Here is a 16,010-nt window from a genome sequence, read left to right on the forward strand (position 1 = left end):
ATTCCACCACTATATGTGGTACCCATCAGTCTAGCTCCACAGACACATTGTGGGGATGGCTCGTTAAGCAAAAGAAAACAGTGGGTGAGCCTCATACGACCAATGCGTGGACGGCATAAGACAGTGGACTCCTTTTGAGAGGAGTGGAAAGAAGAGTCTTAAATTGCAGCAGTCTCCTTGATTGCACGGGGTTTATTACTGAGGGCAGTGGCGCACCAGATGTCATGTCACTTAAAGGGCAAAGAGACATTTGATGTGTTTCCGCTTACCTGCATCTGGAACCATGAAAGGAAATGAGGGGTCAAGCATCTGCCTCTCTAGCAAAACGGTCAGCCAGTTCGTTCCCTGGGATGCCGACATGACTTGGGACCCAGAGGAAAACAGCTGAGCAGATGGCATGGTAAGGGAAGGGAGAAGGACGTTGATAGCAGAAAACGAAGGGTGACGATATTAGCATCGGTCTGGTACTGTGGAGGGAGACCTGTGCAACAAAACGCTAATGGCTAGCAACTCTGTTGTGAATACATTACATGACCCTGGCAGTAAATTGAGTTTCATGCCAGTAATAGATGTAAAAGTGTACGCCGCCTTATGTATCATTTTAGAGTCATCAGTGTAGAAGGTGGTAACACCCTGGATCACTTCAAATATGGAACGTACAAGACGCCGGAATATCATAGGCTCCACAGAGACCTTAGGTCGGCACTAATCCTTGGTGTACGCATCATCCAAGGACGGGGGGTAGGGAGTGCGGGACGATATATATGGGGCATATTCCCTTGAGTGGAGATGAAGATCACCACAGAGGGAAGTGAGACACATTCTGACCAGCAACATCACCTGAGGGTGGGTATCAGGAGGGAGACATCCCCCATTTGCAAAGAGAATGGGGTACATGGGATGGTCAAGGATTCGTTGAATGGCAATTGCGTAAGACGCCAGCAGCTGTACTTGTGGAATCCCCACTTCTGCGAGAAGACACAACAAGACTAGTGCAAAAGGCACCGATAGCCCGATGCACCCCATAATGATGAATAGTGTCAAGTAGTTTCATAGTGGAAGGAGCTGCTGAGCTGTAAAACTAACAGCCATACGAAAGTGCAGTAAACACAGGGAAGAGTAGCATGGTCTGCATCCCAAAATATGTGGACCAAGAGGTGTAGAGAATTAAGCTTCATCTACATCTACATCCATACTCCGCAAGCCACTTGACGGTGTGTGGCGGAGGGTATATTCCAGTCTCGTATTGTTCGGGGAAAGGATTGTCGGTATGCTTCTGTGTGGGTTCTAATCTCTCTGATTTTATCCTCATGGTCTCTTTGCGAGATATACGTAGGAGGAAAGGACTGTCGGTATGCTTCTGTGTGGGTTCTAATCTCTCTGATTTTATCCTCATGGTCTCTTCGCGAGATATACGTAGGAGGGAGCAATATACTGCTTGACTCTTCGGTGAAGGTATGTTCTCGGAACTTTAACAAAAGCCCATACCGAGCTACTGAGCGTCTCTCCTGCAGAGTCTTCCACTGGAGTTTATCTATCATCTCCGTAACGCTTTCGCGAATACTAAATGATCCTGTAACGAAGCTCGCTGCTTTCTGTTGGATCTTCTCTATCTCTTCTATCAACTCTATCTGGTACGGGTCCCACACTGCTGAGCAGTATTCAAGCAGTGGGCGAACAAGCGTACTGTAACCTACTTCCTTTGTTTTCGGATTGCATTTCCTTAGGATTCTTCCAATGAATCTCAGTCTGGCATCTGCTTTACCGACGATCAACTTTATATGGTCATTCCATTTTAAATCACTCCTAATGCGTACTCCCAGATAATTTATGGAATTAACTGCTTCCAGTTGCTGACCTGCTATTTTGTAGCTAAATGATAAGGGATCTTTCTTTCTATGTACTCGCAGCACTTTACACTTGTCTACATTGATACTGAATTGCCATTCCCTGCACCATGCATCAATTCGCTGCAGATCTTCCTGCATTTCAGTACAATTTTTTGTTGTTACGACCTCTCGATACACCACAGCATCATCTGCAAAAAGCTTCAGTGAACTTCCGATGTCATCCACAAGGGTATTTACGTATATTGTGAATAGCAACGGTGCTATGACACTCCTCTGTGGCACACCTGAAATCACTCTTACTTCGGAAGACTTCTCTCCATTGAGAATGACATGCTGCGTTCTGTTATCTAGAAACTCTTCAATCCAATCACACAATTGGTCTGATAGTCCATATGCAGGTTGACTTCAGGTGGTGAATATGGAGAAAAATGACCCAAGAAACAGGACTGTGCTCGTGTTTTAATGTAGCTACTGGAAGCCACCGGAAAGAGCCCACACAAAGGCCTGTTGGATGATGCTGGAGCTGGCGCTCAGCAGATGCTACTGAATGAGAGCTGCACCAGATGAAAAGACAATAGCCCAACAGAGGTTACAGGCCCATTGACGGCGACGAGGAAGAGAATGATGCTTAATACAGAACTCTGCGAGATACCATTCTCCCTGATCCGAGGGATACTTAGTGAAGTGCCAACTCTAACCCAGAAAAGTTGGTGGGATAGAAACTCGCAGATAAACATCGGAAGGTGGCTATGAAGGCTCCAGTCATGGAGGGTAACTAAAATGAGATGGTGCGAAGCCGTGTTGTATGCCTTATGTAGGTCAAAGAAGACCGCAACAAGATGTTGGTGATTAGAGAAAGCCTGTCTAATTGCTGTTTCCAATCTGAATAAACGTTCATTTGTAGATCGTTCTTCCCAGAAGCCATACTGATATAGGGACAAAAGGCCCCGAGATGCGAATATCCAACATAATCGGAATCTAACCATCCCCTCGAGCAATTTGCAAAGTACATTGTTCAGGCTAATTGATCGGTTGCTGTCAAGAGACGCTTGGTTCTTCCAGGCTTAACTATGGGGATAACTAAGCTGTCTCGCCATTGAGAGAGGAAGATACCCATGAGACAAATGTGGCTAAAGACCCTAAGTAGATGTTCTCTCTGGGTAATGTCGAAGTCGGATCATCTGGTCGTGGATGGAATCCGAGACTGGGGCAGTGTCATGTGAAGAGTTAAAAGCCTGCAAGAATTCCCCTTCAGTGAAGGGTTCATTATAGACTACAGATTGTGGGAGTTGAAACAGGGCGGATTTCTTCTTGTTCCTGCTGGAGCAAGGTAGCAGGATAGGAAGAGAGTGCCGATGCTGTGACAAAGTGTGTCGCAAAAGGTATTCTGTAAAGACCAGTGGATCAGTACACAGTACACTCTGTAGGATAAGACCTGGACCGTAGGATGTCGCTGGCGGCCCAGAAGGTTACAGAGCTTAGACCAAATCTGAGATGAAGAGTCATACGTCCCCAGGGCTGTCAGCATTCCGTTTTACTGTGCATAATAAGGTAGCGAGCCTTAGCACAGAGACGCTTAAAAGCGATAAGGTTGGTCTGTGAAGGATGAATCTCTGTAGCGCCCGTCGGTGGTCCTGGATAGCGACTGCTGTATCCATGGTCCACTATAGCTCTGGTCGACCAGGAAGTGGACCTGTGGATAGGGGGATAGCAGTTCCAGCGCCATGTAGAATAGTGTCACAGATGTCTCGTACGACAGCATCAATGTAATCTGAGAGAAGTGGCGAAGAGCGCAGCACGCCCATTGGCTCTTCAGAATTCCCAACGTGCGGGTCTGTCTGCTTAGTGGTGGGACGGGAATAGCAGAATCACTTCAAAGTGGTCACTGTCATTATAGCGTGACCATTGTTGTGAAGCTATGAGAGAAGGGGAGAAGACCGTGAAATCGGTAGCAGAAAAGGCGCCATTAGTGGCACTGAAGTGGGTTGGAGAACTGTTATTGAGGGGACACAAATCAACGTCTGAAGTAAGTCGGTCGACTAGAAGACCCCTACCGATCGAAGCTGCATTCCCCCGCAGGGCGTAATGTGCACTGAAGGCGCCAAGGAGGAGATATCGGGGCTTTGTTAAGTGACCCATCTAGATAAAGAGAGACATTGTAAATGGTGTTGATAGAGTAGTTTGCATTCGTACCACTAATGCTTTCAGGTTGTGCAAAGAGGGATCCAGTCACTAATGACATTGGTGCGAAGTGCAGACTCCTCCAGATGCTATCTTGGGGCCAACACGGTTCTGACAGAATGCCCAATAACCATGAAATATCGGAGAGTGGTCATCACGGAAGTGCGTTTCTTGAAGAGTAAGACAGAATGCAGAATAAGAGGAAATAAATTGTTGTATTTACAGTAGGTGAGAGTAATATCCATTGCAATTCCTCTGGATTATCGTGAGGCTAGAGTCCAGGTTAGACATAAAGAAGCCAAGGACGTCACTGACGAAGATGGGGTGACATCGATAAAAACTGGGTCTGATTTGGAGTGAGAAGGAGAGGGTGAAGACCCCCAGGATGCCGTGGAAGACTCGTTCTTGGACCTGTGCTGGTTCTTCTTCTCCCTTAGAGGGTGGGAGGAGGTGTTATCATAAAAGGAATAGGAGGTAGCCATGTCCTTATCAGACAGAGAGTGAGCGGCTTTGGGGCCTTTGGAGTGAGGGCTCCCTCATTTGATCTGAGGTTTCCACCTTCTGATCTTAAATAACGCTGGAGAAAGGTGTTCTGAGAGGGACCCACACCCCTATCAGGAGCCACAGAAAAGGATTTCTCCTCTGGCTGGGTAGGAGGAGGAGCAGTTCCTTGAGGGGGGGGGGGGGTAGGGAAGGAAGTAGGATGGGATAAGGAGGATGGGGGAGGAGGGGAAGTCGTAACTGAGGACTCGCATTCGGGAGGACGACGGTTCAATCCCGTCTCCGGCCATCCTGATTTAGGTTTTCCGTGATTTCCCTAAATCGTTTCAGGCAAATGCCGGGATGGTTCCTTTGAAAGGGCACGGCCGATTTCCTTCCCAATCCTTCCCTAATCCGAGCTTGCGCTCCGTCTCTAATGACCTCGTTGTCGACGGGACGTTAAACACTAACTACCACCACCACCACCACTGTAACTGAGGCAAAGGTAAATGAGAGATTCACAGTGTCGAAGTAGCTGAGATGGTCAATGATCTGTATTTGTGGATGCTTTCTTCCTTTGCATATACTGGAAACTCCGATGCGTGGGGAGAATGTAAACCAGAGCAGTTTACACAGTTAGTCAGTAGGTTGAAAGGCTCCCAACATGAAGTGGGCGGCCACAGATGGGAGTGGCATCGCACCTCGAGGACATGTGGCACAACTTGAGGTAACAAAGTAAAACATGAAAGGTGCAATGACTGGTTTGATGTCGCATCTATATTTCATCACGTTGACCTTCTCCAGCAGGGTAACCTTCTCATAGGCCAGGATGAAAGCGCCAGTGTCTATATGATTGTCCTTAGGGCATCTCTGGACACGAGGGACGAAATGAACGCCACGTCATTCCAGATTAGCCATATGTTTGTCATCAGACTAAAGGAGAAGATTCCTGCCGAAAATTTTTCTGTGTCTCGTGATGAGTGGGTGTTGTGTGATGTCCTTAGGTTAGTTAGGTTTAAGCAGTTCTAAGTTCTAGGGGACTGATGACCATAGATGTTAAGTCCCATAGTGCTCAGACCCATTTGACCCATTTGACCTACCGAAAATTACACCTGTGTGCTGAGAGACTTGTGAGCACTTGGATGTCTCCTAAGTGGTCGTAAGCACAGAAGGAGGCCAACTAGCTGGCAGAGGCTATCTTTATAAGCAGGGAGCCAGATCTCATCTTGCTTAATAACTCAACTTCACCAAACTTTTCCTCAAACTGTTCCATAAAAAAAAGAGGTTTGGTGGCGGAAAAAGTATTCCCGTCAGTCCCGGTACAGACCAGGAGCTGCAGAATGGGTTTTGCCCCAAGCTGATGGCCTGGCCCTCCTCCCAGTGGGTAGCCAAGGGACGAAATGTCAGGAATGCAGAAACAGGATTTGAGACAGAACTATTCCTAGGAAGAGACGCGGCTGCAGAAGAACGGCCAGAGAGTTTAACGTGTTTCATGTGCAAACTTCGGTTCTGGTATCACCAACTTCAGTCAGGGGCTCGCCGTGCGGGTTTAGCCGAGTGGTCTGAAGCGCTGCAGTCATGGACTGTGTGGCTGGGCCTGGCGCAGGTTCGAGTCCTCCCTCGGGAATGGGTGTGTGTGTGTGTTTGTCCTTAAGATAATTTAGGTTAAGTAGTGTGTAAGCTTAGGGACTGATGACCTTAGCAGTTCAGTCCCATCAAGATTTCACACACATTTGAACGATCGTGGACGCCTCCCAGAAACAGCAACAGCTGCGTGGCATGATGGTCGTTCCCAGAGATTGGATGCCCCAATGCCCCGAAAAGATAGGCAGCCACTCCTAGGTTTTCACAAGGCATTCACAGCGCAGGCACCAACAGTGTGATCTCTGTGGTGTAAGGGGGCTCAGGAAAATGAGTACATAACAGCCCCACCACATGTACCGGCTGCCAAACTGGTGAGGCGAAAGGGCTATGGCGGGGAGGGAGGGGAAGGGGGAAAATGGAGAGGGAGAGGATGAGGAGGGGAGAGGAAACCACACCAAAGACACTAGGGAGGGAGTTCTTCCCCATCTGGCTCACACTACAGATTTCAGTTTTAGAGGCAGAGGTAAAACTCTTAAGGGGGACCTAAAACGAAAAGCCGAAAAGGAGGAGGAAAAGCAAACAAACCAAAACCGCAACACGAAATGAAGCTAGGAGAATAGTTCAGGTCAGGGACCCATGCATGCGACACAAACAGCCACAAAAGAGGTGTGTCTGGATAATTTGCGCGCACTGAGGCACGCCGCCTCAAGAATGCACGCAATTGAATTATTGTGTTAAATCTGTAACATAAGACTATAGCTCTCAATGAATAGATTATGACAGCATTTTGAAGATTTCAATTCGGTCAATAACTTCATTAAATACTGAAAATTCAATTTTTGTACTCCTGAAAGCCGTTAGGTGGTAGCCCACAACTGTGATTGTACTCCAAAGTTAGCCGATTAGTAATAAAGATGACTGGTTCTCCTACAGAGCCTAATAATTCTGAAGGAACTCACACATATCATAAAAATGGATATATATTTTTTTTCCACGTCTCCTGCTAAACCACTGCACCGATTTAAACCAAACTTGGTACAAACATCACTTACTGTCTGTAAATCATCGTTGTGGGGCTAAAACCACCTACCTACCAAAGGGGTGAGGGTGCGGGTTTAAAATGTATCGTACCTTGGGACGAGAAAATACCCAGACTATATCCATTTAGTATTTGAGAATGAGAGTACTTTGTGACCTGCAACAAACTTTACACGTAATTTCCAACCTTTACGAAAATTTTACTCGCTGAAAACACCCACAAAAAGAACAAATGAAAAAAGTTTTTTGCTTGCTATGCTTTTGATGTTTGTGCAGTAAAACTGCAGCATTAGGCATGGCCCTTTAACTTCTTACTTCTTTACTACTAACTGTATTTGCAACACATTTAGCAGACAGTGCCCACATATGCTGCAGAATGTACCTATATATACGTATGACACGTGGTTTAGGAGATATGAAGTCATAAACACGGGAATGCGTGAAAGACTGTCGCATCATTTTATTTTGTTATTTCTTTATTACTAACTCTATTCGTATCACATTTCGCAGTATCCACATAAGCCAATAAATTCAAAAATTTCGTACGACAAGTATTTCAAGAGATATAACGTCTTACGCATTGAGCTCCTTGAAAAGGGAACTGTAGGACGAATATTGATACAGACAAGTGAAATATGTGCGAAATATGTTATATCTATGTGAAATATATGTGACATGTGCGTAATGGACAAAGCTACGGATAAAATGATTCTCCTAAACCCATGGATCGGTTTCAACAAAATTTGGTAGACATATTACTTACTGATGGAAATAAAGACTTTGGAGCTAAGAACCAGCAACTTACTCTTGGGATGGGATGATAACTTGGAGAGAGTAGGGGAGAAGTCAATGGACAGACAGAGAATAGGATGGAACAGATGGACTCTGATAGGGGGCAGAGGAGATGGACAGGAAGGGGGAGAAGTACAGAGAAATTGAAGAGTAGCAGCTGTACAGAGAGGGGGGGGGGGGGGAGAGAGGCACTGATGCATACATATGAAGGAAAGAAGAAGGGAAGAGACAGGGAGGGGAAGAGATGGGAAGAGACAAGGGAAGGAGGACATGAGAGATGAGGAGATGGATTGGGAGTGGGGAGGGGGGAGGTGAGGCTGTGGACAGAGAGAAGGGGAGGATGAAATGGACAGAGAAAGGGAAGACATGGACAGAGAGAGGAGGGAGGAGGAGATCGACAAAGAAGGGAGGTCGGGATGGATAGAGATGGAAGGAGCAGATGGAGGAGGAGAACATAGACATAGGGAGGGGCAGGAGCGCAGGGACAAGTATTGTGGGATGGAGGAGGAGGAACGAGAGAGGGGAGATGGAGGTGGACAGAGAGGTGGAAGCCGGGGATAAATAGAGAGAGGAGAAAGCAGGAGATTGACTAATAGAAGATCGGATGCTAGACTTGAATGAGATAGTGCCGATTTACTGTTGTGTCGTGAGTAGCGCTCAGGAGAGTGAGGTGGCAGTGGTGAGTCCAGAGGCTGCATGCAGTAAGCCTACCTGTGGTGGAGCTGAGGGTGGCGTCCAGCAGGGCCGCCAGGAGGCCGTTGCTGCTGCCGGAGCGGCCGGCCGGCCCCGCCATGTAGCCCAGGGCGGCGCCCCACTGGCCCAGCTCCTCGTCCACGTCCTCGCCCAGCATCTCTGCAACACCAGCACACCACTCACCTCTTACTGGCCGTAGATTTACGGCTGCAGCTAGTGCATACTTACAGGGACTTTTACCAAGTACTCAACGAGGATGCAAAATACAATGACGAGTTGAAACGCTATATCCACCCTCTTAGTACCAAGACGGCAAACATTTCGAACGCGATACAACTGCGATTCTGCTTGGCACGGATTTGACAAGTTGTAAATCACGAGCTGGTTTGTGTCTGAGTTCAGGGCCTGTACTAGGTAATTGTTCTGTCAGGTTCAGATGAGGTGGGTTTGGAGCTCAAACATCAATATATATTCACTGGCAATCTTCTCACAAGGGAAACTCCCTATCGCGCTTCTCCCAGATTTAGCGGTAAAATGGCCCAATGGACTACCCGTCAAAAACAGAACACAGATCAAGCATAAAAACAAGAAGAAGATGTTCGGAACTGTGAAAAAAGAAGCAAAATGGAAATGGTGAACTGTCCAACCATAAGACGTGCAACATCGAGCGATTTACACGAACGACGGCATTGTGATTGTGTGGTCACAGCGTTGGAAAGTGGGAAATGCATGTTCAAATCTCCTTTGAACCATTTTTTTTCGACATGTTTCTGAACTCTCCGCCTGGTCATTGGCTTGTCTGTCTTTCTGCTTCTGCAGTCTTGGCTGTCATAATGTATATTGGTTGTTGAACATGAAACATGTGGTAAGAATGTATTACTGTCGCAAGCAAATGTGATGAATAATGAGAGCAGGCGAGATGCTGTATAGACCTCTCAGGGAAATGGAATCACAAATAAATGGGTGTGAATTGTTTTACAACAAAGGAATTCAAGAGTCTAAACTTCCGAAATGGAAGCCAAGAGTCATAACATGTGTTACTTACGTAAGTGTGAAGGTTACATCTCGCTCTTGCAAACGGACGTTACACCATGACACAGACACAAATACATTGAACAGACATATCAATGACTGGAAGGACAGTTCATAAAAAAAGGCACAAGTGATATCTGAACTCGAATTACCTCCTTCACAATGTAAAACGCAACCACATAACCACGACGCCGTGGCTAATTACATGTGGCCGATGTTGCCCATCTTGAGCTGGGACCGTTCAATATTTCTGTTTTGCTTCTTTTTTCATAGTTCAGTACACCTTCTTCCAGTTTATATGCTTAATCTCTGTTCAAATTTTGTCAGGCTATCCACTGGGCCATCTTACTACTAGATCTGATAGGGTGCGAAGGGTAATTTAACTCGTCAGAACTATGATCAAAATTCTACTATTATGAGACGGATGGTTATCCGGCTGGGAGATGCCTTTGGCGTCAGGGTAGATATGGGAGGGGGTGTAGGGGCACGCAGGTGGTTCGCAATAATGTTCCACAGTCCGCACCTGTAATGGTGCCCTCGATTTCAACCACAGATCAGTTGGTAGTTCAAGCTAATGTCATCTTTAGCACCATATTGCCGCCGCCAGCCTGCCTCCACGGCGTGGTGCATGCACTGAGCGGTCATCCCCTGGATTACCATCCAGACACGATCATCGACCTAGCGTAACGAGAAACGCGATCCACACAACCAGGCGAGACATTTTCTTTGAGCAGCGATCCAATTTCGACGATCGCATGCCCGTTGTATCGTAACTGAAGACGTCGCTAGGGGAACATCGCAACATGTAGCGGTAGTGTGCTACAGAGACCCCTGTTTGACAATGTTTTCTGAATGAGTGTCTTCACCAGCACTGGTTTCAGTCGACGATCTGTGGAAGATCAGCAACAAGTTTGCTTTACTGATAGAGCATGTTTCCGATTTCCATATTCTGTGATGAGGCGTAAACGTCCAAACCACATCGCCTATTCGTGGTTTCACCATCTTTCAACCACTTTTCATAGATATTCAAGACAGTAGCACACAAACAACCGAATACCTTCACCGTTCTGTGATATTCTCAGGCACCTGGCTATAACAGTTTGCACTTTTGTCAAAGTGGCTTACGTCAATGGGTTTCCCACTTGTGGCTGGAATCTTTGCTAGAATTATTCCCCATTTCTCTCTTCTGCGCTAATATTCTTCCCTTACCGTCTTTGATTCAATAAGCTTGTTGAATTGTAACTCAAATCCACTGAAGATCTAGATATGCAAGGGCAATAAAAACTAATGAGATTGCGACTGATTGTTGTGTGCCTCTCTTTCCTTCCCTTACTATGTCACATGCTTGGAACGCCACCAGTGGAATTAATTTCCCAGCAAGCAGTGGCTATAATGTTATGGTTCATCACGGTAATGATTCTGTGCCTGCTTAGGCGGGAAATGAGCTTATTATTGTACTTAATCCTCATTTGTGTTAGTGGAATCTTTCCAGCGTTTCAAATGGTTCAAATGCCATCTGAGGTCATCAGTCCCCTAGCACTTAGGACGACTTAACCTAACTAATGTAAGAACATCACACACAACCATGCCCGAGGCAGGATTCGAACCTGTGACCGTAGCGGTCGCGCGGTTCCGGACTGACGGGCCTAGAAATGCTCGGCCACAGCGGCCGGCTCCTCCGTTTCATCCGTGAAGTAAGCCATCTGTGGCGGTTATAACACCTGCATTTCACATTCCGGCTACACATTGTATCCTATATGGAAATGGGTGCAAGTCATTGGATATCAAATTTTGGCTTTCTGACAAATCGTACTGAAAATCACTTAGTTTTTTGTCTCCTTAGTGGAGAGAACTTACTTTATATTCGTCTCTAATTGTGTTACCACTCTCGAGATAATCAGACAAATGTGAATAACACACGTACAAGACTCTTGAAAGATGTCATAATATTATTTGCAACGTTTCCCTTTTGTTATGCTCATAAATACACATCATCACAAAGCTGTGTCAGAGCTGTTATCCTTCATGTAATACCCAACCGTACAGTCTTCTTATATGTATATGGAGGCTGCTACTTCAGAGACCTTTAATCGGTGATCGTTCATTACCACATTGCGCTACGTCGTCGATGTTTCTAGTAGTTGCATTTTTGGAATTTCATCGCATGAATCTTTAGGATGGAAAGAAGTTTAGGATTTAACGTCCTGTCGTTAACGATGTCATTAGAGGTGAAGGCGAAGCTCAGCCACGGACAAGGATATGGAATGGTATCAGAAATTGCAAAGGAACCAAACTAACATTGGCCTTAACCATTTAACAGAAACCAAAAGAAAATCTTGATGACTGCATTGGGATTCAAACAAAGTTTCTCCCGGATGCAAATACGCCCTCTTTTCTTTATTCATCTCCAAGATGAGTTCTTCATGTTTACTGTTGTCACACATTTGTTCACCGTCAGCAAATACAGTGTAGTGACCGAATAATGAAAAGTCGCATAAAAAAGAAAAATCATCCAAGTATGAATATTATCTGTAAGCCTTATAACTTAGGCAGAGTCGCACAATGCAAGCAGCTGTTTTTAGTCCATTAAGAAGGCATACACTTTGAGAAACCGCTGATTTCACACTCACCGTTTCAGAACTGAAGGTAAAAAGCGACGCAATGGCATATCATCTATAAGCAAACAACCTCGAACACTGCTTATCGAGGCCCTTAAAACTAAAAACTGGACGTTATTTGTTACCGTCATACATTTGTCTACTTATTACCTATGTTTGTGTGTCACAATGTGACGAGCACGTGAACATAAGGGTTCCATTAGAACAATAGAACCTACCACTTTCATGCTGCGTGGTCTGTAGTACTATACGTTACTGCGTGTACCCGAATTTTAATAAAATCATAGGCCGGGGTGACAATTTGTTCTGGTACTGATTGGAGAATTTAGTAACCCGCATCTATGTTTTTATAATGTTCTCCCGTATGTTCCTTGCTAAACACGTGAAGAAGCAATAAAAAGGGAACCAGAGAACCAACCGAGAGTCTCATTTCCCCTGTCAACATATCTACATTGTTAGGATAACAACCGAGTTATTCAGTACTATCTCCAACCACAGAGACCTGAAAAATCTCAGCTTCAACCCGTCGCTGTTTTGCTCCTGTACACAGCCGCCTCGCGTACCAAGAAACGAATAACCTCAAAATCCCACGTCACCTCCGATCTGAGAGTCAGCTTCCCAACTAATTATGTTGCGTCCCACATTGGGCTACGCCAGCAAGCTCGTTTTCAACCTTCGCCAAATTTGGATGAATTTTCATTGGCTCTACATTGCCCAAAACAAAACTTTAACGCATTCCGGTCTTCCCGTTTGAAGAAAATGTATTTAATATGAATACTTTCAAACTATCCACAAAAAGTCCACATAACACGTACCAACATAAGAAGAACATTATTCTGTTGTTGTTAACACTATCTCCGTGTCAGGCTGAGAACTTTTCACTTTGTCTTCGAGAGACGAATTACGTATTCCTCATACTCCGATATGTTTAATTATCAACATGTTTTCCTTCCTGAGCACAATATATTTTTATTCGGACCGGCTAGATACATTTCAAGTTCAGAAATGTAAAATCGAAGTGTAATTGGAAGGAATTTAGTAAGTATTAACTTTCCATCGTGTACATATAGAAGCAGTACACGTAACTTTACCAAATAAAACACCACGACTGCAAATTATTGGAAAACAAAGAAAATGACTATAGCTTCTGCTATTTTCCCATTAGTTATACTTTTAAAAACGTGTACTAATATAGAAAACGTAGAAAATGACTACAGTTTCTGCCTTTTTCCCGTTAGCCATTTCTTTAAAGATATGTACGAATCTAGAAAATTCGGAAAATGACAACTGTTTCTGCTATTTTCTCACTAGGTCTACTTTGAAACATATGTACGAGTCTAGAGCTACCGTAAGTACCTCAAAGTCTTTCTGCAGAGAACTTCAGATTAGTCGAGATTATCGCTTGCAAACTTCGATATCTAGTTAATTAATTTAAAGAGATCCGCTTCAGTTTTACTATAAATACCGGGTGATCAAAAAGTCAGCATAAATTTTAAAACTTAATAAACCACGGAATAATGTAGATAGAGAGGTAAAAATTGACACACATGCTTGGAATGACATGGGGCTTTATTAGAACAAAAAAAGTTCACATAATATCCGACAGATGGCACTGGACAGCAAAACGTCAGAGACTGCGCATGACAATCGTGTATAAAAGGAAGTGTAATGAGAGAGAGAAACAACTGAGCCAGCAGTCGCAGCATGCTGACGTTACCTGAAAAGGCGCTTTTAGTGAAGCTGTATTATCAGAATAGGGAGTGTTCTAGATCAGCGTTACGATCCTATCGCCATAGGAAGGGGATTCGAAAGGGTAAAGGTCCGTTGACAAATGCAGGTGTGGCGAAAATGATTTCGAAGTTCGAAGCCACGGGTTGTTAAGACGATAGATCCCGTAGTGGCCGACCGAGCACAAAGCGTAATGCTGCTGAGACAGTTCAGGAAGTAATGGAGACTGTAGCGGGTTCTTCTATGCACGGGAATGTCAGCGCTCGTGCAGTCGCACGTCGCACCGGCATTCCATACACTACTGTTTGGTTGTCACTGAGGCGTACCCTCCAATGCTATCCGTACAAAATCCATCGGCATCATGGGCTGTTACCTGGCGATTTAGTGAAGCGGAGGGCATTTGCGGTGTGGGCGTTTCAAAAGATGGCGGAAGATGACGATTGGTTGAGTAATGTGTTGTGGACCGACGAAACTCATTTCACGCTCCCAAGGTCTGTCAACGCCCACAACTGCAGAATTTGGGCTACCGAAAATCCTAGAACTGTCGTGGAAACTCCACTGCACGACGAGAAAGTCACGGTATGGGTGGGATTTACCACATCTACCGTTATCGGGCCTTTTTTCTTCGAGGGAATGCGTGATTCTGGTTTTGTAACTACTACCGTGAAGGGTGGGAGGTACGCCGATATGTTACAGAATCGCATCATCCCCAGCCTGGCTGATAAACACCTGATGGAACATACGACGTTTATGAAGGATGGCACTCCACCCCATATTGCTAGAAGCGTGTAAGAGGCAAATGCCGGGATGGTTCCTCTGAAAGGGCACGGCCGACTTCCTTCCCCATCCTTCCCTACTCCGATGAGACCGATGACCACGCTGTCTGGTCTCCTTCCCGAAACAACCAACCAACCAACCAACGCGTGTAAGATCTCTTGTGCGCGTCGTTTGGTGATGATCGTGTGCTCAGCCGCCACTTTCGTCATGCTTGGCCTCCCAAGTCCCCAGACCTCAGTCCATGCGATTATTGGCTTTGGGATTACGTGAAGTCGTAAGTGTATCGTGATCGACCGACATCTCTAGGGATGCTGAAAGACAACATCCGACGCCAATGCCTCACCATAACTCCGGACATGCTTTACAGTGCTGTTCACAACATTATTCCTCGACTATAGCTATTGTTGAGGAATGATGGTGGACATATTGAGCATTTTCTGTAAAGAACATGCTAATTATTGCTATTTTGGTAAAATGAAGTGCCATCTGTTGGACATTTTTTTAACTTTAGTATTTTCTTGGTTCTAATCAAACCCCATGTCATACCAAGCATGTGTGTCAATTTGTACCTATCTATCGACATTATTCCGTAATTTATTCAGTTTTCAAATTTACACTGACTTTTTGATCACCCGGTACAATTGCAGCGGTTCACTTTAAAATAATTAAGCATGCCTCTCAGTCGCGCATGCACTACATACTAAATCTAATGATATCTATGTATAGCATTATGTACAGTGCTTCTATAAAATCCCTAAATGGTTCTAAAATTTGTTGTCAGGACATCACAGCCATAGACACCTCCTGCTGCATTTGTAAGACAGTTATTAGTGCCGGCCGCGGTGGCTGTGCGGTTCTGGCGCTGCAGTCCGGAACCGCGGGGCTGCTACGGTCGCAGGTTCGAATCCTGCCTCGGGCATGGGTGTGTGTGATGTCCTTAGGTTAGTTAGGTTTAAGTAGTTCTAAGTTCTAGGGGACTTATGACCTAAGATGTTGAGTCCTATAGTGCTCAGAGCCATTTGAACCATTTGAACAGTTATTAATGTGAACGAACGCTGAAGGCGCGACGCGGAGCTCATAAACAGGCCCCTAAAACAAGAGACCAAATAGTTGGAAAAGGTAACCCATACTTTCTCCCACCTCTGCTATAGGGGTGGGGGTGGAACGGGAGTGGGTACTTTGCATATGTATTGTCCAGATGAAAAACGAAAAATAACTTTACTCCACTAAAAATCTA

At 45.3% G+C, this 16,010-nt stretch overlaps 1 protein-coding gene across 1 annotated transcript in view; it reads right to left on the reverse strand.

Annotated features, from left to right (window-relative positions):
- The window catches only part of LOC126365758 (probable G-protein coupled receptor 139), a 1,098,473-nt gene that overhangs the window by 548,706 nt on the left and 533,757 nt on the right, over positions 1 to 16,010 (reverse strand). Inside the window, exon 4 of the mRNA XM_050008257.1 lies at positions 8,637 to 8,777. Within this exon, the coding sequence (XP_049864214.1) occupies positions 8,637 to 8,775 (139 nt within the window). The 5' untranslated portion in view covers positions 8,776 to 8,777. The remainder of the gene's footprint in view (positions 1 to 8,636; positions 8,778 to 16,010) is intronic.

The sequence above is a fragment of the Schistocerca gregaria genome, chromosome 4 (assembly GCF_023897955.1).
Source record: "Schistocerca gregaria isolate iqSchGreg1 chromosome 4, iqSchGreg1.2, whole genome shotgun sequence".
Taxonomy (NCBI): domain Eukaryota; kingdom Metazoa; phylum Arthropoda; class Insecta; order Orthoptera; family Acrididae; genus Schistocerca; species Schistocerca gregaria.